Here is a 27,993-nt window from a genome sequence, read left to right on the forward strand (position 1 = left end):
ATGAACCAATTAGTCATTAAATTTTTTATCTCTAAATAAGTTATAAAAAGTAGATGTTAAAAGGCAACCTCCTGTGTCCGTGGCTGCAGATGCATGAACTCTCTTTAGCTTGGAGGGACCATCTGCTCACGACCTACTGATCATGTTGCTTGGGGCCCCAGGGGACTCGGACTCTGCTGGTACCTGCTGCCCATGCTCTCTGCTCAGAGGCAGTTAGCGTCCCTCTGGTTCCTGACGGATCAATCATTCTGTTCTCATGGTGGCTCACAAGGAGGCATGGATGCCCGCAGGCCACGCATTGTTTCACATCTTTCCGCTTTTCCAAAGAGATGCCAGGCCTGGGCCATTTTGCGAAGTTTAGCAAGATTGGGTTTAATCTGTGGGAAGAAAGAGAACAACTCCCATATGCAGTATGAAAAGCCAAGTACCATATAAAAATGTCCTAATTACAGCTATTCCAATCTGTTCAGATTTCTGATTTCTGGGTTCAGGAAAGACTAGAGATTTCCTTAAGATAAGTAGTACTGCAAACTTTAAGTCTAGATTCCCATCTCTTCAGGAATGAGGACAAAAGTTTTTTTCATTGTCCTGTGAAACAGTAAGATTTTAATGGAGTAAAGCCTATTGGATGCATCAGAAAACTCCATGCAAGTAATGAATTCACAGCCCTTACAAGGAAAGGCCAGCAAAAGAACAGATTTGGAAAGCAGCAACATGGACATTCCTATTATGCTCCTGTGTTCTGTTTCATTTAAGATTATAACAAGAACAGAAAATGTCTTTAATTTAAACCACTCTGTGTCTTTATTGCATTACCCAAGTCATTGTTCCTGGGCTGCTGAGTAATCAAGGCCAAACCATAATGTGAAAATCTCCTAAGCTTGGTTTCCTGCCGGATGATCCCCAAATCATAACTCTAAAGACCCTTAGAAATGGCTACCATTTCCAGGAAGGGCACCACCAAGACACTGGCTGTTGAGGTTGTATTTGCTAGCAGTAAATTTGCTGTGTTTTTACCAACTTTCTGTAGCTCCAGAGACACTTTCTACATCTTATCAAACCTAGAGCCAGTAGGCCATAGATGTTCAGGGTACATCAGTCTGTACATGTGTTAAGCTTAACAAATACAAAGGCATCACATACAAAGGCATCACGTGTGTAATCTGACAGTGCAGCCTGAGCTCCATTGTGAGTCTGAGCTAGAAGATGAAATGGTAAGGTTTTATATAAATAAACTTTCAATGCATGCTTTTCAAAACTCTGGTATTTTGGAAAGACTTAAGACAAATTACAGTTGGCTGATAGGAGCTGGAGAAGAAAGAGAAGATAAACTTTGCTCCTCTTCTCCGATTAGTCATTACTGTACCTGTTTTTCCTGCTCCAAGTGGTCTATGTCAGCCAGCGGCAGCATAGACGGTCTCCCGTGAGCACACTGGAATGGCAGCTGGCACCGAGACAGGGCTTCGATAAGGCGATAGCTCTCCTCCCGGCTCAGGCCATCATTAAACTTAATGGCCCCTACATGGAAGACAGAAACAAGAAGGTTGTGGTGTGTATAGTGGGAAACCAATGCTGACTCTGGGCCGGCGCCTGATATCTGGGAAGAGTAAAATGCGTCTTGGGCTTATTTCATGTGACCGAGACTGCTTGAAATTGGCACTTTTCAACACGTGGATGACTCACCTGTGCCTCAGTTTTTCCTTATGGAATCACTGTCTTTCTAATCCCTAGAGGAGGCATTCCTTCACTTGTCAGGATTTTGCTTTCATAGTTTTTCTCAGAGAGACAAGGGCAATATTTTGCTTACTTCCTACAGGTTGTAAAATCAAGATTATCTTTTAGCCAGTCTATCGCAGAGATCTCTAATGGTTGTTTTTCCTACAATGTCCATTTTATGTGCTTTTTTTTCTATTTACATAATAATCTTCCAGATCTAAACTCTCATGTTGTCAGAACCTGCCTTTATGCAGACATTAATTCACTCGGTCAACAAATATTTATAAGTATATACTTTGTGCAGCAGGAGATATGTCAGGCAGTAATGAGACAGATGGTCTCTGCCTTTATGGAGCTTATGATATAATGGGTCTAACAGGTGAGACAAACTTTAAACAAATAATTATACAACAATTAGAAAATTTTGTCATAGGCTTCTAATCTCTCTTACTAGCCTAATTTCTTGATATCGTTTGCTGCTCCGCATATAACTAACTTCTTTCTGCCGCTGGCTTTGTGCACAGGCTATTTCTACCCCTTGTGGCAAACCTTTTCTTCCATCCTATGAATCCATGTCCCTCAGTTCATTCAAAGCTTGACTTAAAATGCATCCTCTATGAGTTACCCCTCGACTTATACACGTCAGTCTGAATTATGGTCAAATGTATGTGTCGGTATTTTGCTTTGTAAAAGCAATTTTTTAGTGTGCACTTTCAGTATATTCAGTTTCTTAATTTAAATTGTACCCTCCAAGGGGCGCCTGGGTGGCTCAGTCAGTCAAGTGTCTGACTCTTGATTTCGGCTCAGGTCATGACCTCACGGTTTGTGAGACTGAGCCCCAAGTTGGGCTCCACACTGACAGCTCATGCTCTCTCTCGCTCAAAACAAATAAACTTTAAAAAATAAATGATAAACTGTACCCTCCAAGAGGTGAGTAGTAAATGTGCCTCCCACTCCTGTCCTAGCTGCCGTGCTCCTGCCGGTGCTTGGCGTACAGAAACACTCACTCTCTGGTGTGCCGTGTCTTACCGTGGCAAGCTTGGGATGCCAGCACCTTCTGGACAGTCAGCGGCAAAGTCCCTTGGATGCCTCCGGTGGTCTGGAGTAGCTGATGCATAAACATATTCTTCATTAACAGGAAAAGGAAATGGGACAATAGGGCTTTTGTATGTGGTGCCTCTGTGTGAAACCCCAAAATAAGAAGCTTACCTCCACCTGTTCTCGAATAAATTCCTACAAAGCAGAAAAGAAAACAGGCATTAATCTGTTGTTATAACTGTTCTTTTAAAGTTTAAAAATACACCTCCTGGGGCATCTGGGTGGCTCAGTCGGTTGAGTGTCTGACTCTTGATTTCAGCTCGGATCATGATCTCATGGGGGTGGGACTGAGCCCTGTGTCGGGCTCAGCACTGACAGCATGGAGCCTGCTTGGGATTCTCTCTCTCTCTGTCTCTCTCTCTCTGTCCCTCTCTCTCTGCCCCTCCCCCCTCCCTCTTTCTCTCAAAATAAAGGAAAATTTTTAAAAATATGCCTCATAAAGGAGAGAGTTCCAGCAATACAGCACTTAGGTGCAAATAATTTATTTGTTGTGAGGCACTCTGAATATGAAATACCAAAACAATTTAATAAAACTCCTATTGAAGACAGAATATACTTAGCAGAAACTAAAACTTCCTCCAAAGATAGCTCATAACTCATGAGCTTATGTAACTGCTGAGAGCAGCCTTGATGATTCAACAGACTCTAAATATCAGGGAGTCTTCTCACTAAGAGGCTGCTTGTATTTATGATGTTAGCCAGAGCAAGTGTAATATTACACACAAATGGAATAAATACACGACAATCATCAACACAATGGAGCACTGAGTGGGATGCTCGCTTAGATAGATCATAAATGTAAGTAGTCACATTAGTTCCCACAGACTTTTTTTTTTTTTTTTTGACAATTCCCTTTGGGGTCAAAAAGCTTATTTTCTGAGGCATTTTGTTGAGAGTTTCTCCTCACTAGCATATCTCTGTCCCTTTTCAAAAGTTACCCCTGCAGATATTAATATTTACAAAAGGACTTCAAAGAAATTTAAAGCAGACGCCATTTTTCATGCTACCAATTTGTTTAACCTCCAGAACTAAAAAAACTGTTTTGAGATGTGGCACCTTTAATAATTTCTTTATAAGAAAACACAAGATTATTTTTACTCCTAGAATTGGCTATGAATCAATCACCTTCCTAGGATTACAACATGGTAGATCTTGTGAAACCAGACTCAGAAAATTCTCCCTTTCCTCAAAGACACCCTAGTCCACCATGCTTATAAATGGGCATAGTTACCAGGAGCTGGGTGGTAGATACTATATAGTTTTCATAAGCCACATACATTCCCAAATAAACCTACACAGAAAGATGTTTCATAACACCTGACACATTATTAGCAAAGCTTAGTATGGACCTTGATCAAACCTAACCTCTTTGCCATTCTCTCTTGTGCTTGGTCATCTGGGACTTGTGACACATCATTTTTTAAGCCTGTGAAGGGGAGATAGATGGTATCTCTGTTCATTTCACAATTCAGTGGTTCAATTAATATCAGATAACTTAATATTAAAAAGGTGCATTCATCAAGCTAAAGAACAGAACTTTATAGAAAATATTTGTGATCTTTAGGGGCGCCTGAGTGGCTCAGTCAGTTGGGCCTCCGACTTCGGCTCAGGTCATGATCTCCCGGTTCATGGGTTCGAGGCCCACGTCGGGCTCTGTGCTGATGGCTGGGAGCCTGGAGCCTGCTTTGGATTCTGTGTCTCCTTCTCTCTCTGCCCCTCCCCCACTCACACTCTGTCTCTCAAAAATAAATAATAAAAAAAAAATTTTTTTAAATATTCGTGATCTTTCATCCATTAGGATCCAAGTAGTCACCTCCTTTTCAAGATACCAGAACTGTTCTAGCTTCTTCCAGAATTAACAAAATCTCTCCTGAGCAGTGTGACTCAACATAGTCAAGATTTTCTGAAGCCATAAGCTTTATTTCAATTTGAAGTAAACTCCTTACCAGTAGTCTTTGAAGTCTCTTTGGGAAAAGTTTTTATTATAATTTTCTGGTTAAATACTTAGAGATTCAATTACAACAAAAGATTCTAACAGATCTTATCTTTTGGATTTAAGAAAATTTGGAGGAGGAGCCCTGGAGAAAAAAGGCTGTGTTGGGAAAAAGAGCACTGCTGAGAGCAAAGCAAAGGTTGTCTGATTAGAGGGCAGTTCTGGAAGGGCTACACTCATGATGGTCCAAGCACTGGCACTATAACTGCCTTTTCCTCTCGAATGCCTTCTCCCCTTAGCCTACAGACACGCTTAAGTCTCTCCCATCTGAAAACAAACCAAATTCTTTCCTTCACCCCATGTCCTGTCCCACACTGCAGACCACCTTTAGCTCTCACCCTCTCTCTCTTCTTCTGAAAGATCTCGAGAGAACAGTCTACTTAGCTCCACCTCTTCTCCCTCCACTCCCTCCCTGACCCAGAGCAACCTGTGTTTGGCGCCCCCACACCCACCCCTACAAGCAGATGCCACCATGGAACAAATACTGTGCTTGTGATTGCCAAATCCAACTTTTCAGGTTCAATGGCTACTGTTGACCATTTCCTTCTTGCTTAAAACTTTCATTGGTTTTAGTAATATTACCTTTTCCTGTTTCTTCCTCTCTCTCTGACCAAATATTTTCAATCAGCCTTTACAGTTTCTCCTTTTGAGCAGTAGTTTTTCAGACCTCTGCCAAAATATATGCATCCTGAATGCTGGTGTTCCACCAACTCCACCCTTTGCTCTCCTCTCTTCTTATTCTTCATATTCTCCCTAGACACTCACACTTCTTCTACACCCTTCTCCAGCTTCGGATGTTATAAAAATATGTATATCAACTACCCAATATGTACACACAGCCCAGGCTTCTTTCCCAAGCACAGATCAGTATGCCTGCCTATCCACTAGACAGCCCCACGTGAAGGCACATTCAATGCATCTAAACCCAGAACTCCCCAGGTAGGTTTACCCCTCTTCCTCTACTTCCTTTTTCTGTAGATGGCAGTACCATCCTTCCAGTCATCCAATCTAGAACCTTCAGAATTCTATCTTATATTTTCTCCTTTATCCCTTTTATACTTTCTATTGCTCACCAGGTCCTCTTAATTCTACTTTCTAACTTATGTTTCAAATATGTCTCTCCTCTCAATTCCCAATGCTATTTATTGACTTAGGTCCTCATCCTCTCCCATCTGAACCAGTGCAATAGCTTCTCAATTGCGCCCCCTGCCTCAAACATTTCCCATATCAATCCATCATACAATTTGTCCACTAAATCTATCTTCTAATTTTTACTTTTAGATATGACTAAAGTAATTCAGACTTCTGGGAAAATCGTAGATTGAGTTCATGTGGATTTACTTGTGCTCCAAACAGCTAGAGATAAATAAGGAGTAGAAACCACAATGAATTAAATAGGACACCATGAAAAAAGAACAGATAGATACGAGAAAAAAACTAACCATAATTCTGGAAGTAAAAAATACAGTCACTGAAATAAAAAGCTCAGTGGATCAGTTAACCATATGATTTAACAGGAGGTGAAGAAAGAATTCAATTCACTGGAAGATAATGTATCACAAAGAGATAAGACGATGGGAAGTATGACAGAGAAGTTAAAAAAGTAAGGTCCTGACACCTGACAGGATTTCTAGGAAAGGAGAGAGAATGGCAGAAGCAGCAGCGCTTGAAGTGATAATAACTATACACTTTCCAAGTGGAAGAAGCATGATGAATCTGAAGAAGGAAATGAAAACAAAGATACATCACATAGGGAACTACAGACACCAAAGACAGAGAAAACCTCTGTCTTTGAGAGCCATGAGAGAGAAAATCAGATTACCTACAAAGTAAGGATAACTAGATTGACAATGGACTTCAACGTCACAGAGAACACTGAAGTGCTCAAAACGCTAAGGGATGACTGACAATATGGAATTCCATGTTTAGCTAGACAATCATGCAAGTGTGAAGGCAAAATAAAGATATTTTCAAAGATAGTTTCTCATTTATGGACTCTTAATAAAAGAACTTTTAAAAGATTTCAGTAAAAAGAAAGCTGAACACAGAATGAATCATAGGATGCAAGGAGCAACAATGAACAAAGACTCTGGTAAACACTGACTCTATAAAATTAATGACTAGCAGGGAGATTCAAAACAAGGTCAAGCTAGAGTGCCCGGGTGGCTCAGTCCTACTTTGGCTCAGGTCATGATCTTGTGGTCTATGGGTTTGAGCCCCGTGTCGGGCTCTGTGCTGACAGCTCAGAGCCTGGAGCCTGCTTCGGATTCTATGTCTCCCTCTCTTTCTATGCCCCTCTCCTCCTGCTCACACTGTCTCTTTCTGTCTCTGCCTTTATCTCAAAAATAAATAAACATTAAAAATTTAAAAAAAAACAACAACAAGGCCAAATTAAAATACTGAGCAACAACATGGAAGATGGGAGTTGAGTGATGGAAGAAAAAAGGTTATAAGGTTTTTGTACAGTTTAGGAAGAGAACAGAGAAGCAAATTACCTTAAACTTTGTTAAGGCTAAAATTCAAGGCTAATCTGAAATAATACATATGGAATATGTAACAACATTAAAAAACAATTTTTTTTAGCATTTATTCATTTTTGAGAGACAGAGAGAGACAGAGCATGAGTGGGGGAGGGACACAGAGAGAGGGAGAAACAGAATCCAAAGCAGGCTCCAGGCTCTGTGCTGTTAACAAAGAGCCCGATACGGGGCTCAAACTCAAGAGACACCTTAACTGAGCCACCCAGGCACCTCTGAAATATGTAACTTCTAAACTAGCAGAGGACAAAAAAGGAGAAATAAAGAAAACTCTAATAGAAAACCAGAAAGGAGCCAAGAAAAGGCAATGAAGACAAAATAAACTGTTATTTAAAAAAGTGGAACACATAAATAAAGAAGTAATGGTTCTCTTCAACACCTCCAATGTCATATCCCAAAAGCAGTTTTCCAGATCTTTATCAAAATACAAATGTAGAGGGTGAAATGAAAACTACTTAGCAGAATAGGCTAAATCCCTTTATGACTTGGTCTTGATGGCTTGTCTAACCTCATCTAGTTCACCACTACGTATATATCTTAAGTCGAGCCATATATCCTGGTAGTTCCTAAACACAGGATCGGCTCCAAGTCTCCGATAACTGCTGTTATGTCTACAATGCCCTTCTCCTCTCTTCTGTACTTGGCAGGCTCCTACTGCTATAGGAAATCTGTAAGATTCTTCCTAAGGAAAAAATTAGCTTTTCTGTGACAGCTTCCTTGACCTCCACCCCCCTGGCAGTAATACAGTAATCATTCTGTATTTCCACAGCACTTTTGAACATACCTCTAACTGGCCAAATGTCATTGTATTTATAATTATTTAAATGTCCTTTTCTTCACCTTGAGCTAATTCATCTTTTAATCTCTAGCACCTGGCACAGAGCAGGCACTGATGCTTGTTGGATGAAAGATGAACACAGAATTTCTAAAGAAAACAGGAGGTTACACTCAGCAATTTTCTCAACATCTAAGGCTCTGTCTTACCTCCACGATACTCTTGGTCACAGGAGATCTTCCTCTTCGAAGCTCATTGGCTTCTCTTTGTACAAAACAGAGTGGTACTTTTCCTACAAGGACCAGAGAATCGTTCGTGTCTGGAAATATAATTTCAAGGCCCAGATCTTCCAGATTTTTATGGTAGCACCTAAAGAGAGAGCTTCAATTACAAAACTATTACTTCATTCGCATTTCAGCTTGAGCCCCAAGCACTGGAGGGTTTCTCAAAAGATGCCACAAATTTTAAAAGTTGTACTGTTTTTCTCATACATTTGTTTAGGAATTTTATTATCAAATTTCCTTTTCGAATTACAGTAACTTTCATTTTTTCCCTTCATTTCTGTTAAGAGGATCAATTTGTTTTAAGTCTTGTTCCTAAGTTTTTATTCTTCACTGAGGAATTGCTAACTTCTCACTGCTGGCACTTCAAGGATTTTGGCACAAATCGAAGGGCTGAGAATGTTCTGAATCAGCATTAAAGCAGGGAGATAATTTACAGCCCTAGGAACTGAGAAGCCCTGATTAACAGGATGTAAATAAATGGATCTGCCTCTACTATAAATTATGCCCCAGGGAAAAAGATTTATTGGCAGTAGCATATTCCCAAACCTGATATAAATTCATACACAATTCTTTATTTCCAATAATCTGTGCTGCCCAAAAGTGGGAAAACGTCCTATCTTGTGACTCACCATATGATCTGCCCCTTCCTTGTGGCCCAGTGTTGTACTTTTTCCCCAGTATGATTATGATAATGAAAACTAAGAATCTAGGATGCATCAAGGCAAAGCAGAATGGAAGCAATTACTGAAGTAACTTTGCTTTCAGAAACGGCGCAGCATAAACATGGACTTTTCCAAGAAATGGTAAGAGTATTCTAAGCCAACTGCTGGAAAAAATTATCAAGGAAACTCTATCCTATACTCAACAGCTGTGATATAGTGGAAAGAACAGCATCTGAAGTCAGAAGACCTGCATCTGAGAGCATGCTACACCACTCAAGAGTTGTTATGACCTTGAACAAGTCACATAACCTCTTGGTCTCAGGTGCCTCATTGGAACAAAGGAACAACAGTTATGCTTGTACCGCACAGAATTACTGTGAGAGTTTACACTGTATGTATCACATACCCATGGTAGGACTAACCGTAAGAGTCTGCTTTGCTCCTCTGTCACTGTTACCTCTAGTGGAGGGCTTACGATGGAGGATAGTAATTTTTTCCGACCAGAGCCTTGTGGCTGTTGCTTCTCATAGGAATCTATTGGAAAAGAGATGAATGGGTTCAGAGTAGGAAATGAAGTCTTCTAGACTTCAGAAAGAGCATGAGAAGGCATAGCCATGTTAACTATTATCATGCTTAGCAGTGTGTTCAGGTTTAGGCTTTGAATTTCCATTACTAAAGTCAAACGAGTAAATATCCAGTCCATTTATTTATTTCAGCAGTATTTCCAAAATAAGATGTATAAGACTTAGGTCTTACATTCAAATGAACAATGCAAAGTTCCTGTAGATAGTCAATAAATGTGGTTTTAATAATGGGGTGAAAAATGTTGATTACTGAAGAAATAAAATTGGTTTACTATATAATTCTATGGTTCAAGAAGGCTTCCTATTACTTCAGAAAGGTTTCCCAGTCTCTGAAGAGAATTGTCAGTACTGTTCTCAAATGGTCCTGAGCATACAGCAAGTTTTTCTAAAACTGTTTTTACCATATCTTTCCCAACAATTAGGTAATTTCATAAGGAAAAGTGAACTTGGAAGTAATACCATTGCCATTCTAGTCCGTGAACTCTCCCTAGATCCTCACTGAACTCTTTGACACAGTTTTCCATTATTTGACCACAAGAGTAAAGATTTTCCTGGGATTTTACCACTTGGAGAATACACTGCCTCATGGTAAGAAAAGAGGGTAGCAAAGATTAAAAAGCACATATTGGCTTTGGAAAAGCATATAGCAAAGTAGTGATATTGGTTGTCTCTGGGGAGAGAAACTAGGTGGGATGAAGAACAAGGGTAAAAAGAAGACTTTATCATATTCTATTCTGTACCTTTCAGACTTGAACTTATTTCATTATACTACCTATTCCAAAACAAATTTTAAAGTAAAAACAATATATTGGGCCTTCTGAGCTGGTGGTGGTCTCTGCCTGATGAACTGTGAAGAAGGTATACCAAGATCATATGGGCACACAGAGAGGCGTAACTTTCTGATGGATGTCACGATAAAGTAGTCTAAACCTTAGACATCCAACCCTTAGGGCTGATGATAAATGTATGGGAAATATGTCTTTGACCATGTAAGACCACCAAATTTGAATCCCTAAAGTGAATCACTATATTCTTTCAGTTAAGCAAGAACCCAAACCAGAAGACTTCAGCTTAATTTCTTAAACATACAATTCATCTTTCCTCACAACAGTCACAGATAGAAAAACTCTTTCAGTATACTAATTGTGGAGGGCAGTTTCAAATATTTTCTAGTTCCAAACAGATCCTTACCACTAATCAGCTGCTCTAAACGGACACGCTCATGGGCGGCATGTTGATCCACTAACACTAGCAGGTTTCCACCTAGAACATGAGCAAGGATTACTGGAGTATCAAATTCTCAGATCGAGATTTAAATAATCATGTTGTGTAGAGGGAAAAAAAGGTTAATTCAAACTAGTTAATGACATAAGCATAAGAGAAACATCCATACTTAGTATGTATCTTTCATTTCTTAAAATATTGAAATTATGGGGAAAACTATAAATTTATCCCTAATGAGAAACTTTTTACTACATTGTTATTTCATTTATAAAGCAAGGTTAAAGCCCTATATCCCTAATGTTTAAATACTGATTTTGCTTTACTAATTAAAGTTGATACAATGAAGGACCTTAAACACATTCTCAAAATCAGCTGACTTTGATTTGCAAGCTACTCTGGCGCCCATGAAAAATGTAATTCTAGTACACTTTTTGTTTCCAGAGAGTGTACTTTTAATAAATGACAGATGTGATTCACTTTAAGAAACATTATAACCAAACATATAAATTCAATTTGTTGATTTACATTATATAATAATTATGTATTTTAAATTGAAGTGTAATTAGAGTTTTTTAAAAAGACAGGCTGCTTCTGGCCAGTTTAAACTTTTCTCACAAACCATTTACATATTAAAAAGGTGCAGGCCAGAACTAGTCCACTTTAAAAACATTTCTTTTTTTAATATTTATTTATTTTTGAGAGAGAGAGAGAGAGACAAAGCACAAGAGAGGAAAGGGCAGAGACAGACAGAGGGAGACCCAGAATCTGAACAGGATCTAGGCTCTGAGATGTCAGCACAGAGTCTAACGCGGGGTTCCAACCGACGGACAGTGAGATCATGACCTCAGCTGAAGCCGACTTCAACTGAGCCACCCATGCGCCCCAGATCTAGTCCACTTTAGATCAGAGGTCAGCAAATGTTTTCTATGAAGGGCCAGATAGTAAATATTTTAGGCTTTTTAGAACATGTTCTTTGTCACAACTACTCACTATTCCTTTTGAACCAAAGCAGCCATAGACAATATGTGAGCATTGTAGCTGTGTTCCAATTTATGGATACTGAAATATTAATTTCATATAATTTTAATGTGTCAAGAAATATTATTATTCTTTTGATTTTTCAACCATTTAAAAATGTAGAAACCATTCTTATCTCCCTGAGTGTACAAAAGCAGGCGATGGTTGGATGTGACCCACAGCCACGCTGGCTTGTTTTAGACTCAGGCTTCGCAAACTTTGCTAAGCATACCAATCACGTGAATCCTATTAAAATGCAGACTCAGATTCAGTAGGTTAGAGATGACACACAAGATTCTGCAATTCTAACAAACTCCCAACTGATGCTATTTACAGACCACTGAAAATCATTTGAGATGCAAGGCTTTGGACTCTCAAGTGTAAAAGAGAAGGCAGAATATCCTGACCCAAAGAGCCAAACCTACAGGGAAATCCTTTTCTCATTGACAGGAGGACTGATTCTCAATTACATTATCATATCTTTTTATCTTGTAATTTTATTAATTTGGTCCAAATGTTGAGATCTATCACTATCAGTTACTTTGAAATAAAGGTTTTCCTCCTGAATTTGATCAAAATAGATAATACCTGTTTTTCACATTTCTACTAAAGAATATAATGTTTTTATGACACCATCAAATTCATGGCATGAGATCTTAAGACTTAAGGGAAAAAAGGAACTAATTTTTCTGACAGCATGTTCAACCACAGGCAGAGGCCCCAAAATGTTGAATTTTAAATTCCTTTGAGGATAGGAGGAGTTGCAGCTGGTTGTGATGAATACTGAACATCCTGTATTGGGCAAAACAATGGAATAAATAATAAATTGTGAGGGAGTGACCTCAAACTTGAAATTGGAGTCAGTGTGAAGTACCAAGAGTCAGGAACCCTAAGAAATCAATGGTGGCAGAATGATTTATAGTCTACATGGGGTTCACAACATTTTCTATTCCTTGAATGTAGAATATATGAAAGTAATTTAATAATATCAGAAGCTGTATTTTTTAAAAATGTTTTATTTATTCCTGAGAGAGAGAGAGACAGTGTGAGCAGGGGAGGATCAGAGAGAGAGGGAGACACAGAATCTGAAGACGGGTTCCAGGCTCTCAGCTAGCTGTCAGCACAGAGCCCGACACGGGGTTTGAATCCACAAACCATGAGATCATGACCTGAGCTGAAGTTGGCGCTCAACCAACTGAACCACCCAGGTGCCCCAAAAGCTGTATTTTTGATATCCTAACACAACAGAAGTTTCATAAGGGCAAGGGATTCTTTTTTATCTTTACTTATTTTTATTTATCTTTATTTTTTATTTTAGAGAGAGAGCATGAGCAGGAGAGAGGGTCAGAGGAGAGAGAGAGGGAGAGAGAGAATAAGAGAGAGAGAGAATCTGAAGCAGGCTCCCTCAAGCCCACAACCATGGGATCATGACCTAAGCTGAAATCAAGAGTCAGACACTCAACTGACTGAGCCACCCAGATGCCAAGGGCAAGGAATTTTATCTGTTGTACTCCTAGCATGTACAACGGTACCAGGCACATAATAGGCACTCAAATATTTACAGAATAAATAAATGAATCATTCTTTGGTGTATCAAAACTGAACAACTGTATTTTATCATAGGTGGAAATATGCAATACAAAATGCCTATATATGGCATTAATTTCACTATAATTTAAAACAGTAATAGGGGCTCCTGTGTGGCTCAGTTCGCTAAGGGTCCAACTGATCTCAACTCAGGTTTTGATATCAGGGTCATGAATTCAAGCCCTGTGTTGGGCTCCATGCTGGGCATGAAGCCTACTTAAAAAAAAAAAAAAAAAATTTAAAACAATAATATATTTATCAGTTACAAAAATATGTGCACCTATTAAAATAAGTCAATTATAGGAACAGGTTGCTTTTAGTAATCATGAGTGACAGTAAAAACACTTACATTTTTATTTTAATAATGTATTTATCTAAGAGTACTCTTTGGTGGCATCTAACTAAAGGTGACTATTGAACAACATGGGTATGAATGGCACAGGTTCACTTACGTGCAGATCTTTTTTGATAAATACAGTACAGTACTGTAAATGTATTTTCTCTTCTTTAGCTTTTCTTAGTAACAATTTTTTTAGCTTACTTTATTGTAAGAATACAGCATGTAATATATGTAACATACAAAATATCTGTTTCTGTTATTGGTGAGGCTTTGGTGAACAGCAGGCTTTCAGCAGTTAAGTTTTGGGGGAGTCAGAAGTTATACATAGATTCTGACTGTGCAGGGGTTTGGGACACCTCTGCATTGTTCAAGGGTCAATTGTAATCCAATGAAAATAGAGAAATTTAAATAGGCCCCTTTTGCTTCTCTGAACATCTCAGATTTTGTGGCTACACCCATCTCAGGTGCCATTAGTAGAGATTTCAGTATTAAACAACAAAGAATTCCAGGTAATCAAAACCTTAGAAAAAAATCTATTCATTTTCCCAAAACAAACTACTAAAATTTGACTTTCACTGACAATTTTTATGACAATTCTGATCTATTATGACATTTACTAAATAAATCTACAATGCAAGCAAGGTAAAAGGGAGTATTTTGAAATACAAAGAGAATGAACTGCTTTCCAACTTTAGAAGCAGTCACCTGCAGGTCTGCTTGTCTGGTCCCAAACCCTCCAATGGTGCTCAGGGCCCTCAGCCACCCATGCTATCAGGCATTCCTCGTAAATGTGCTCAAGAGTCTTCCAGTTGGAAAAACACACACACACACACAAACAAAAAACAAGCCTTCTTTCATCCTCACCCTCCTTCAGTCCTTCTCTTCCATGTCACAGATTTCTGAGTCTCTCCTTGCAATCTCTGTCACCTGGTCCTGGTACATCATCCACTCAGCTATGGAGGTCAGAAAGCTAGGAGTCATCTTTGATCTCCCTTCCCACGGCCAATGCATCACGGAACCCTGCTGGCTTTCTCTCTCTCCTAGATATCCTTCCAAGACATGACTTCTCTCTAGTCCACCTGCGTCTTCACCAACTACCATCTTTAGATATCGCAATATCCTCCCTACCAGTCTCTTTGCAGGTACTGGGACTCCACCCCACCCCCAATCCATTCTCCACACCGCCACAGAGCAATATTTTCAAAGTACAAATGGAATGTGACATGTGCCACTGCAAAAACAAACAATAAAAAAGAAAACAAAAAGCTTTCCACTGTTTCCAATTGGTGTCTGGACAAGTACAAAGCCTATAACTGGCACTTAAGATCTGGCTGTGACCTACTTCTCCGACCTCATCTCTGCACTCTCACTCCAGCTGCACTTGCCCTGCTTCCTCTCACTAAAGAAGAGGAAACACAAATTGCGTACCATTCCCTCAGCCCAGAATACTCCCTCCCTTCTTTACTACCTAGTTAACTGCTCGTACTCCTACTCACTTTACCAAGAAAACCTTCCCAGGCCTCTCTAATTAATTCAAATCTCTCTGTAAAGTTTCTAACAGCATCTTGTTTCTCTCTTTTGTAACATTAGCTTGAGTTAAAACTTTAACGTTTATGTCCTTATGTTTCTCTTACATGTGTATTTTTGCCACCACTGTAGCTCTAGGGCCTAGTACAGTCTCTGGCATGCAACAGGCACTCAATATTTGCTGAATGGGTTAATGTTATTATTTACAAACTATTATTGCTTTCTTAAAGTAGGTCATCAAGATATTGTATGTAATTCTTAGATAAACTTAGCAGGGCTCATTATATAAATGTTCTATTATTATAAAGGGAACACATGAAAACATTATCAAAAAGTCAAACACTATAACACATTTTAGAGTAAAAGATGAAATTTCCCCTTTGCTCACTCTCATTGTTACTCCAAAGGTAACTATTATTAATAGTTTAAAATGTATCTTATACATGAATATCTCTGTATATGTATACAAAACTAATATATCTTAAAACTGTTGTTTCAGAGCCTGGGTAGTTCAGTTGTTAAGCATTTGACTTCAGCTCAGGTCATGATCTCATGGTTTCTGAGTTCGAGTCCCACATCAGGTGAGCTCATGCCCTGCTTCGGGTGAACTCTGCTTTGGGGAAGCATGACCTCTGCTTCGGAGGGGCACAAGCCCCTCTTCAGGGAAGCCCAGCTTCTCTCTCTCTCTCTCTCTCTCTTTTTCTCTGCTCCTTATGGGATTCTCTCTCTCTCTCCCTCTCCTTCCCCTTTCTCTCTTGCCCCTCACTCATTTGTGCCCTCTCTCTCTCAAAACAAAACAAAACAAAACAAACCTATTCTTTCATAATATTAATTTAGATTGGTTTTCCCAATTAGTTTTAATCTGTCCAAATCATTACCACTAACATATATAAAAAGTACCTTAAGGAGTGCCTGCATGTTTCAGTCGGTTAAGCGTCCCACTCTTGATTTTGGCTTAGGTCATGATCTCACGGTTGTGAGATCAAGCCCCACAGATGTGTCAGCACATCTGTGCTGTCAGCACAGAGCCTACTTGGGATTCTCTCTCTTCCTCTCTCTGTCCCTCCCCTGCTCATGCTTGCTCGCACACATGCTCTCTCTCAAAATAAACATTAAAACAAATTTTAAAAAACTTAAAAGGAGACTATCAGAAGACCAGCTGGTTATTAATCAAAGCTAAACTCCATTCTTACCTGCCTCACCATTCTCTTCAGTCTTGGTGCTCATTAAACAGGCAATAAACTTGTTATCCACTTGCTGTAGAACCTGCCATACATTCAAATAAGTGGTACAACACTAAATAAAGATTAACAAAGTCTCATCTCCATAAAAAGAGATAAAACTGTATTTAATTAAGAGTCATTTGCATTATAATATTCATATCTAAGACTACTGTATAAGGTATTGATGAACTTGAAGGAGTCATTTAGGAAGGATTAAAAAAATGGACAAGTAGAGTGATCAGAGGACAGAAAAGGAAGGAGACTACAGGTTAAGGATTCTAAAAAGGGCATGCAACAAAACTTTAGAGTACACCTGAAATTTTCCCAAAAGAATGACTCTTATTGATAGGTAATTATGACCAGAGAACTGTTAACATGACCAGAGACTGCTAACAAATGGGGCTAAAATACATTTTGAACATTTATGCAAAAGTAAGGAAACCCTTTCAGAAGAGCTAGTCCCTTAACATAGCAAGTTAATAGCCAGCAGGGGCTTTAACCCTCGGGGGCTCCTCTCTGTCCAGGTACAGAAAAGGTTCTCCTTGCACTTCCCTGCCCCATTCCCAAAATAAATGTACATTAAAACTGTCGTTTCAGCTCCTGAGTAGCTCAGTCATTAAGCATCTGACTTCGGCTCAGGTCATGATCTCACAGTTCATGAGTTCAAGCCCCGCGTCAGGTAGGCTCATACCCCATTTTAGGTGATCAAAGCTTGCTTTGCTCTGGTACCAGGTCAGTGCCAGGTTAGGGGTTTACCTATATCTGTCTAACCTCCTAATTTGTTTCCATACTGAAAGCAAGAAGGTGAAGACGGCCTGAGTCGTGTACGGAGAGGGCAAACTAGCAAAGCAGGTGAGACAAGGGGCCCCTTTTGTTAAGAGAGATCCTCAATCTGGAGTCTCCTAAGCCATGAGACACACAATAGAGGGTCCTTTAGCAAGGGGCATTGTTGCACATTTAAGGACAATGTCTCTACAGTATTTAGTTGATTTAGAAATTATTGTCAAAATATAAAGTCAATATATAATCCTTGAAACTGTAAGCCTCAATCCATAATTCATCCCTCCAACCTGCTCACACTATTAAAGCCATTTTTTTCTTTGTAACCCAAATTGGTCCTCTGCTTTTTCTTCTGATAATAAAAGTTCTGGTAAGACTTAAAAAAACACATGTGCCTTGACCAAGGTGGTCTAGATCATCAAATAAATCCAATTTCACAAGAGTTAACCCAGTTTAGGTCTTATATATATATTTTTATGAGATTTCAAAGTCAATCTCTTACCTGCATTGAATGAATCATTTCTTTGGTGAAACGATAAGGATATAAGACATTGTGAATTTTAACTGCCAGGCTTTTGGCCTGGCCACTGCTTACATCAACAGCAACCTAGAAAGACCCAATACAAACATCATTTAAGTGTTTAATTCTTTATATCTGCAGAACTGTTTTACCAAAGATCCCAAACTGCTTTAGAACCTTCATTTTCATAGAACCTATTAGAGGTGGGTTGAATTCAGGGAACTTAAAGAAATTCAAAAGGCTCTGTGAATTATTAGTCTTACGTAATAATTTTTGGGCATTAACAAAAACCAATGGTGTTTCAGAATAACAATTTGTTTATGCTCCATGATCAAGTCTTTAAATACATCGTAGCTAAAAAAATCAGCAATCGAGTGCTCATTTATTCTACACGTTTTTCACAACACACAAAGTACATTCTGTGATAACCCACTGGGGAGAACATGTACACTCCGGTCCAATGATGAGCTGTTCCTTCAGTAGAAGACTCACTTCACTACTTATCTAATGATATTAACAGTTCTTTTTTTTTTTTTTTTTTTTTTTAAATTATCACCACCCTCAATACCCTGCCAAAGCTGCAAGGTAGGGTTTCTAAGAGTGGTAAACACATTCAGTAATCACACACTGACTATACATGTTTAATCCAAAATGTCTGAGCTCCCAAATGCTATGGATTCTGATTTCTCCTCTCTCTATTAAACAGTATTTCCAAATAAATTATTTGGAAACAGGCCCACTTTCCACTTGTAATTAAAAATAATATAGCCAGTCATGCCCATATCCAACTTAAATGAAGTACAAATTTTAAAATAACAAGCAAAGAAAAGTTGCTACAGACCCACCTCTGGATAACGGGCAAATACTGGATTTTCCCACTCTGAGAACAAAGACTGAAGTGATTCTCTACCAACAGCATCATCCACAGCACCTAAGGCAAAAGGGAGCAGATAAAGTTGGCATCAAGAGCCACAGAAAAAAAGATGAGTGACACTCCTATTTGCTGTGGTACAGCTTCAAGATCAAAGATCAGACATCTTGTTCCAATATTCTACAAATGCTCAGTGCTTGCTGGATCTCTGAATTGTTCTGATCTGTTACTTTTTAAGTTACAGCTGATGACTGTATCTTCTGGCATTATAGCTTTTTTCTCCAAACTATTTTCAAAAGATATTACAGAATACAAATCCAGAAGAAACTGGTTCAAATTAGTAGTCTCACTTCCTTTAGGTAAAAATATACCTTACCTATTTTTAGAAACAAAGAACAGTGTCTGTAGCTTTTTTTTTTTTAATAAGGACGTTGCTTACATAAAACTACTACAATACGGAGTGCAACTCCAATCTTTAAAAATAAGAGATATTTTCTCAATCACAAGACACCACAGACTGTGCATAATCATCCAGTATTGACTTCGAGTCTGGAAAAGTAATTTCTCATCTAAATGCATGCACTGAATTACTCAGTTCTGTTGTTAAATAGGACCATGGGGAATTACCGGTTCCAGTAAGGCACAGCTGGCCCTGATCAAGCTTAATAATACAACCCTGCCTTTTAAAAAAAATTTTTTTTTAGTTAGGTGGTACAGTATGTACTAGATGTCCCAGCAATCTCTGTTATTGCCCCTACCTCTGTTAGTCTGTCTCATCACAGTCCTCTCTTCCCGAGCTCTAGGAAGGAAAGGAAGAACAAGGTCGCTTCTAAAAGGATGACACTTGTGCTGAGATCCTAAATGTAAAAAAGAAAACCTAGACATTTGAAATCAAAATATAAAGTATTAAAAAATCAAGTTACATAAAATCTTCCTGCACAAAAAGTCAAGACATAAGGCAGACTACTAAGCACCAGATTGAGAGCCAGAGTCTTTTAAGGAAGTTATGCTGCTAATTTAGGAAACTACATTAATGCTTAGTTCCATTATCCATATATACCAGACAGAATGAGCACCTAAAATAGATCACTGATTCTCAAAGGGCACAATTTTGTATGGGGGACATTTGGCAACATGTGGTTGCCACAACTTGGGTAAGGGGTGCTACTGGTATCTAGCAGAGCTAGAGACCAGGGATGCTGCCAAATATTCTACGTGAATAGGACATAGGTAGAACCCTACAACAAAGAATGATGAGTCCAAAATGTCAATAGCATCACGGTTAATATAGCTGGTAATAGACATACACCGGTACTTAATTGTTAGCCTTCACTACTTGGTGCAACCTTCACAAGTCCCCAGTTTATGTCTCTTATACTCAAAATATGCTTTTATTATAACATTTATCTGCTATTATGTTTAGATAGCTGTCTTCCCTAATTGATTGTGAACTCTGGAAAGCCAAGCCAGTGAATCTGCAATCTAGCACAGTATGAACAATAAATGGATGAAAAATGAACAGATAAATGAATGAAAAGTTCTCAATTTAAACTCCAAAGTCCAGGGATGCCTGGGTCGCTCAGTCAGTATGGCGTCCGACATTTGATTTCAGCTCAGGTTGTGATCTCACAGTTGGTGAGTTCAAGCCCTGCACTGGGCTCGGTGCTGATAGCATGGAGCCTGCTTAGGATTCTCTTTTCCTCTCTCTCTCTCTGTCCCTCCCTGCTTGCTTGCTCGCTCTCTCTCAAAAATAAACATACATTAAAAAAATAAACTCTGAAGTCCAGTATTATCTGGCTCAAATTCTGCTCTCCTATCTGAAGGATGATTGCGTTTTAGAAACAATGCCTAAATTTGAGTTTTGGAATAGGGGCAAAACATGATGAAACTATATTTCAAAACAAGAAATCTGTTGGACAAGAACTGGAAAGATTAATTCAGAATGATAAAATTAAAGGGTAAGGTGAAATAAGGTTGTGTTACTGGTAATAGGACAGAATTAGAGGCATTTCATTTTTTTAATTAATGGGTTTTTTTAAGTTTTTAAACTTTTTATTTATTATTTTTGAGAGACAGAGAAAGAGCATGAGCGGGGGAGGGGTAGAGAGAGGGAGACACAGAATCTGAAGCAGGCTCCAGGCTCTGAGCTGTCAGTACAGAGCCCGAAGCGGGCTCGAACTCACAGTGAGGTCACAACTGAGCCGAAGTGAGATACTTAACGGACTGAGCCACTCAGGTGCCCCAGAATTAAAGGCATTTTAAAGAAACAAACTGCCAAGGCTTGGAGACTTGACACTACTCCTTAAAATTCCCTTTATAGATCTTCTCTTCTGTACAATTTACTTCTTAACAATTCATCTTAAGTAACGTTTTTATGTATGATTCCACAGTGTCCCAGTGTCCCACCATACATGAGTCCCTTACAGACAGTAACATTTGACGTTAATGAAGGGTGTTTAGGAGCCATCTTTCCATGGAACTTGTTTCTATACCCAACATACTTATTTATTTTTTTCTTATGAAATTGAGTTAACATGACACTTCAAAGTTCACTAAAGACTTGCTAATCCAGAAAGTTAAGCAGGCTGAAGAGTTTTCAACATCTAGACTCGTTCAATAGGAGCAGGTGTTTAACGTTGCCTTCGGAAACCGAGATTCCTTCCCCTTCTGCTTTAGCAGCAACCATCTCAGGTTAATGTAATCACAGTCCTTTTTGTCTCCATTTAAAAGCGGTTACATTTCAGGAAGATGAGGTGCCAGTGCCTTAGGTTTACTTCTGATAAGCAGTCAGTATAAAACAGGACATAAAACTACATTGATTGAAAAACACATACGTCTCTAAGAACAACCGAGAGTCCAGGAGCAGAACTGAAAGACAGTTCTCCTACTTAAAACTTTGTAAGTTTTGACTTTTGAAAGCGCTTGGGTGGCTGAGTCGGTTGAGCATCCGATTTTGGCTTAGGTCATAATCTCACAGTTGGTGGGTTCGAGCCCCACATCAGGCTCTGTGCTGACAGCCAACTCAGAGCCTGGAGCCTGTTTCAGATTCTGTGTCTCCTTCTCTCTCTGACCCTTCCCTGTTCATGCTGTCTCTCTCTCTCAGAAATAAATAAAACATTAAGAATTCTTTTTTAAAAAAGCTACTACAGTGATTATTTTTTCACGAGAAAAAACTGAAAACCACTAAAAAATAAAGGCCTTATTTATTAACCTTAGTAAATCAGAGCCTCCTACTAGAGATATTCATGCTAAGGAGAGTTACAAGTTAATTTACAATTACATTCATACAATTTACATTCTTCTGCAATATTCAAGACTTTTAATATGGATGCACATTTAATGTTTATCCTCCCGATGCAAAACCAAGATTATAGCCAGATGGAAATCAGTCTTACCATCTCCCAACATCTGGCTCTCAACATACTGCCAAAACAATGTCGCTTTTAATGCTGAAGGAGATGTGAGAACTCAAGAGTCCCAATCTGTGCTCTGATGTAGCCTTGTGGTATGATTTAAAAGCCACATTACCGTCTTCCTGAATAATGGCTACTTACAGCATAAACAGATCAAACGAATTAGCATATGTATTATAATAAACTATGTCTGAAAAGTATAGTTAGGAAAATACACACTTAACCTACGTTTCAAAATACTTGTGGTCTTTTTTTAAAAAAACACAAAAAACTTTCAAAATATATAGAACTGTACTGAGCCACAGATCTGGGGGGAAACCTAGGATGATTACAGGATCATTCTGGCTCTTCACCTGGGAGCTGCAGAGAGCCACTTCCAGAAAAATATCACACTGGCATTGCAGGTATCTTACAAGACAAATTTCTAGGAGGGTTGTACATTTGGGGGAGAGAAGAAAGGAGGGTAGGGAAGCATTGTAGATTTTCTCAACTATTAATAGTACCATTTTCATTAAAAATGGTCTCACCCTCCTACACATCCACACATCCATAGACACATATACATACACTTCCATTCTATTATGTCTTCCGCTGTATTTCTAGATGTAAATGGTATTGGAACTAGAAAATCTTTATATACCGTAAGACATGTTTTATAATTAAACTTCAAAATGATCTATCAGCTGAGATAATCTCTTTGGACAATGACTCTCTTGCTCTTTGGCCATTATTACCACCTTCAAAAGCATTCCATGCCAGTGAACACTATAATACACTTACCATTCTCAAATATGACATCCACAGCTATGGTTGTCAGGTCTTTAGTACAAGCAGCCTGAACATCCTCAGTAGGGGCGATGAATGTACTAAGTCCAGTTATTTTGTTGATGTAAACCATTTTTCCAAGGGCTACATCAAAATGCTGCTGCCAATCCAAAGAACACGCGTTTGACTCTTCATTTTCAGAACAAGTTCTTGCTATAGATTCTTCACTCTGAAAACAAGTTCCTTTTTTGTCAGCTGTGGAATCTTCTATGTGACTCATTAACATTTTACTGGGAGAGTCAGGACTTCCTATCTGTGGTTCTGAAGCTAGAAGAACATCTGACTCTTTACTGACAGCTGTAGCATGATCACAGGATAATACCAAAGGAGTTTCGGGTATCACAGAGTTCCCTGTTGTATTGTTGTTAGAGTAGGCTTTACTATCTTTATTGAAGGAATTATCCTGTGTGACAGAGTCCAACTCTGGAATGATGCCACTCTCTGTTTTTTTATACTCATTTTTAAATAACTTGCAAGAATCTAGGTTTAACCCACTGCACAAATCATGGTCTTTCCTACTAGAATCTGATTGTGGAAGTTCATTAAAATGACTCATCATTTCCATTGCTTGAGTCTCTCTTTCGGAACCTTTCATTCTGGATAATTTAGAGGCTAAAGACTTAGGAGACTGCTTGGCATCCAAAGGTTTTTGGTTAAAATCAGTTAACTCTTTTAGAGTTCTGGGACTTTCTCTTACGCAAAGCATCTGTTGTTCAGAACAATCTTCTTCACTGGAGAATGGAAACTTCTTTGAGTAAAAGATGTGACTTCCTGGCTGACAACTATTATTTGAATCATTATGTTTCATAGTAGTGATTTTACAAATGCCTGAGTTGTCTAAGTGACTCTTGTCTTTCCATGGAATGTCAGGTTCAACTTGAGGACTGAGACTGGTGGAGATTTCAAAATTATTATTTTCTTCTGCCTCTGTATTCAGAGGATTTTTATCCTTCCCATATTGCCTCTTGAACTTCTCTAAAGATCCGAGGTGTGACCTTAAGCTTAGCTTCTTACGGGCTGTAGGTTTGGAGAAACCAATCAATTTATCTATTTTCTTACCATCATTTGAAACATGTCCACACCAAAGGGAAGAAGAGGATGTGACCGGTAATAAGCAATCTATGTGTGATTCTTTAGTACATTCCTGAGATATAGCAACATTTTTACAAGTTCCTTCCTTAGAAGTAGAAACATTTTTACAAGTTGCTATGGGTTTGTTCTCTAGCCCATAACTTGTATTTGTTTCACACAATTTTTTGTTAGACAGTTGAGCAAAGTCTTTACTTAAAGTGCTGGTTACATCTTCAATGTTTGGAGTCTCAACTGAATGGCATGCTCTATTTACAAATATTTCTCTGGCACTCACAGGACCAGGTTGAATACAGTTTTTAAGTAAATGCTCTCTTTCAGTTGATTTAGTTTGCTCATTTTGTACCACATGAGTTATAAAGCCAGTGGAACATAATTTAACTTGTCCATAACTAAAAATGTTTATTCTTCCACAATTACTAGGTTGCTTTTTTTTCTCTTCCTCTCTCTGGGCGCCATGTACTCTCGATAATGTTGTCTCAAAAGGCAGAGGTTGGGATGCTGTTTTGGTAGCATCTTTAAATCTCTCTAATTGATTCTGAACTCCACTATTTTTTAGGTTACTGAGTGCCATGCCATTAATAGTACTTGCTTTCTGTATTTCTAGATCTTCTCTATTCTTCTCAACACAGTATGATGTCTGAAAAGGGCTGACAAACATTTCTGAACTAGTTCCACATGGATTTTCTGAAGAGTTAAATTCTAAGCAAAGTTTCTTGTGTTTCTCATTTTCTCCTGATTCTGATGCTTCGGCCATCTGTTGTTCTAAGACCCTTGATTCTGAGCAACAGCTATCTTTGTTTTGTAAAGATGGCTCTGTCACTTTACCATGGCCTGGGCCATTTGGTTCATAAATGTACAAAAAGGAATCATTTGGTATTTTTCTGATAGCTTCTGAATCTCTAGAATTCTGTGTGTTTCTTCTGTTTTCTACGGTAGCTTTTCTTTTCACAGCTTTTGACTGAAAATTAAACATTTCATAGGAATCCAAAATACTATTACAGGCTTCTTGGAAACTGGCCTGGTCACCCTTCTCATCAGAGGACACATGCTTCTGAAGACTAGCACTAAATAACCTAAAATCATTATCTTCACTAAATTCCTTAATGTCGTCACCTGATAATTCCACAAATAATTTTTCTTTCTTTAAAAACATTTTCATTCCTTCCTGAATGCAAACCAGAACAGTATCCCAGTTCTGAAATTCAATTAGCGTTTTTGCTGGCTCCATGCACACATCATATTCACAGAACTGGCACTGCAAGTTGATCACATATATCCCATGGAGTTCTGGGTTAGACCGATGCCGAGGGCTTGAATTCATTTGTCTAGTGGCAGCACCGTTCTTTGGCTTGCAGATAACGCTTTCTTTCCTCAATAAAAAGCCAATGAATTTATGCAACTTTGTCTTTAAAACAAGTCTTTTGTTCACAAACAAAAACTGCATATTCTTATTGTAATGTGCTTCAGAGCTGACATAGCCACTAAGCTCAAACTCCTTGTATTTAAATTTTATTTCTCTTAATTTTTGGGACTTGCCCAGTCCATAAATTTGACAAAATCGGGAACATATGTCTTTGGTTTTAGGAAGCTGAAGAACCATGGAACCAGAAACATCATTCCTCAAAGAGAAAGAAATGGAAGGGTGCATGAGTGAAAGAGCTTCTATCCTCTGCCTAACCTTCTCAAACTCCAGTCTAGGATCCATGCATTTCCTCCTTACAGGTAACTGATAAAATAGGTTATATACTGTTACTGTTGTCCCGGCACTGGGTCTAGTCAAGTCAGCTTCACAGGCTTTCAGGGCTTTTCCATTCTGAAACAGTTTCACAAAAGTTTTCATTGTCTTGTTTTTCTTGGATGAAATTTCCACAGCACTGGCCATGTCAGCTATACTTGCCAAGGCCTCCCCTCGGAAACCATAAAACCTGGGATTCTCCAAGTCCTGTACAGAGTTGCATTTACTAGTGAAATAACGATTTCCCACCTTGTCTATATCATCACTCCCCATCCCAAATCCATTGTCAATCACTTGAACTTGGAAAGTTTCCATATTCACCCTGACAGCCACACATTTTGCTTCAGCATCAATACTGTTGAGGGCAAGCTCCTCAACACACTGGCCTAAGGAGCATACAGCCAAACCAGAACGCAATCTGGCTTGTACTTCAACTGACAGGCACTTGATCATGGCAGGTAGAAAGCTGTTAAGAATGCCAGGCAATGGCTTCCTTGTCTGACTGGAAATAATTGCCTACAGGAAGAAAAGACACAATCAAACCCTCAGAGTTACACAGCATTATCCATTTCTCTCAAGCATGATGGAGAAATACCATTTGAGGTAAATTAAATTGCTTATTAAACCACACTGTAAAAAACAAAACAAATTAGAGCTTTGATCTCTGCACAGATCACACAGCTCATGTTTAGTGCAGTGGATTTAATATCCAAAGCAGCATTCACAATTTCATAATTTTCACTGCTCCTTTCTAAATCCCACATGCCCTAAAGTGAAATCATAATCACGCTTGAAGCTGACCCATAAGACAGTGTGCACAATTCTAATCACTTCACCAAAAACAGATGTCTAAATTAAATTCAGCTAGAAATTCATGAAAAAAATGTCCAAGCTAGTTTCATAATATTTATACATTACACAATAACCACGGCTTTTAGTAAAAACTTATAATGAACTGTTAAGACAGAATAAATCAAATTGTTGTATCAAGAAGAGATAGGGATTAAGAGATTATTATTATTATTATTGGTTAAATGTTGTCTCAGGGGAAAGAGACCGGGAATGCAAAAGGAGAAGGCGGGAATTTTCATTATGAACTTTTCTGTATCATTCGATTTTTAACTCTTGTCCACATTTTACATTGATAAAAAGTTTTCAGAAGGTCCCTGTATTAATACTCTTTTGGTATTTACAAATGGCCGGCTACAAACTACTTTCACAGTAATAGTGATGGTCAGGGGCTGTCCAAACTTGATTTTAAGCTTTCCCTTCAGGTTAAAAAATATGAAGATCATAGTGTCATTAAAGGTCTCGTCCCTTCAGGGGGGAGAGAGAGCAGCACGGGCTGGCCTAAGGTGGTAGGGCTAGTTCTTCAAGCCCGGACATCACAGTTGCGATCACAGTTGTAATCGCAGATCTGATGTTTTTGAAGATACGGAACTTTGCAGCCGGCAGCTAATGAGAGGTAATCATTTAACAGGTATTCCGACTGTTACCCAACACGATTTCCTCATTATGTCCCAGTCTTCTCCGGGCCACAGTCAGAAAGGACGATTCGGCCCCGGTCTCGAGCTGGGAAAAACCAGGAGAGGGCGCGGGGGGCGGGGAGGGCAGGACCGCCGCCGCAGGCCCCCCAGGCTCAGGCTCCACCCCGTCCCCTCCCCCAATTCGCAGGCCGAACCCGGCCGCCGGACGCAAGAGGCCTCCCGGAGCCCCTGCACAGCTGGGTCCGAAAACGCTCGCGGCGGCCGCCATGGCCTTTCCGCTGTTAGAAGGGCTCCCGGAAACATCTATTCGATGCGTGCTTTCCCCCAAGTCACCTCGAACCGCGCTTCACCAACTCCCAGTTACCAACCGCCTCGACGCCGGGCGCGCGCAAGTTCGTTCGCGGGGCTCATGCACGAGCCACGAGCATGCGCTTCAGAGGAGACTCGCTGGGAACGCGCTTTCGTCGGGGACACCCAAATGCGCATGCGCAGCAGCTGCCGTCTGATTGGGAAACAAGGCGGGGTCTCTTCACGCTGGTACCCCTAGTTCTCAATCCTTATCCCCCTTTAGCATGGTGTGAAAAGCTGTTTCCAGCGATTTTCTCTGTTTTTGTCGTTTTCCCTTACCCCCTTTCTCCTCTGCACGTACTACCATTGAATTCAATATATATTTTGTGTTTATGTCGTCTCTCGCTATAATGCA

The 27,993-nt window shown here is 39.2% G+C and overlaps 1 protein-coding gene across 1 annotated transcript; it reads right to left on the bottom strand.

Moving 5' to 3' along the window:
- MLH3 (mutL homolog 3) lies at positions 1-27,693 on the bottom strand. Its single transcript, XM_039232326.1, has 12 exons — positions 27,624-27,693; positions 22,932-26,319; positions 18,713-18,798; positions 17,850-17,954; positions 16,538-16,610; positions 10,841-10,912; positions 9,488-9,599; positions 8,329-8,488; positions 2,926-2,949; positions 2,746-2,842; positions 1,367-1,518; positions 1-377 (listed from the first exon to the last, which is right to left on the bottom strand). Exons 2-12 carry the CDS (start codon positions 26,254-26,256, stop codon positions 255-257), a joined length of 4,329 nt encoding a protein of 1,442 aa, XP_039088257.1. The 5' UTR covers positions 26,257-26,319; positions 27,624-27,693; the 3' UTR covers positions 1-254.
- Positions 27,694-27,993: the final 300 nt, after the last annotated feature.

This window comes from Hyaena hyaena, unplaced genomic scaffold (genome assembly GCF_003009895.1).
Source record: "Hyaena hyaena isolate Hyena2069 unplaced genomic scaffold, ASM300989v1 scaffold_65, whole genome shotgun sequence".
Classification (NCBI taxonomy): domain Eukaryota; kingdom Metazoa; phylum Chordata; class Mammalia; order Carnivora; family Hyaenidae; genus Hyaena; species Hyaena hyaena.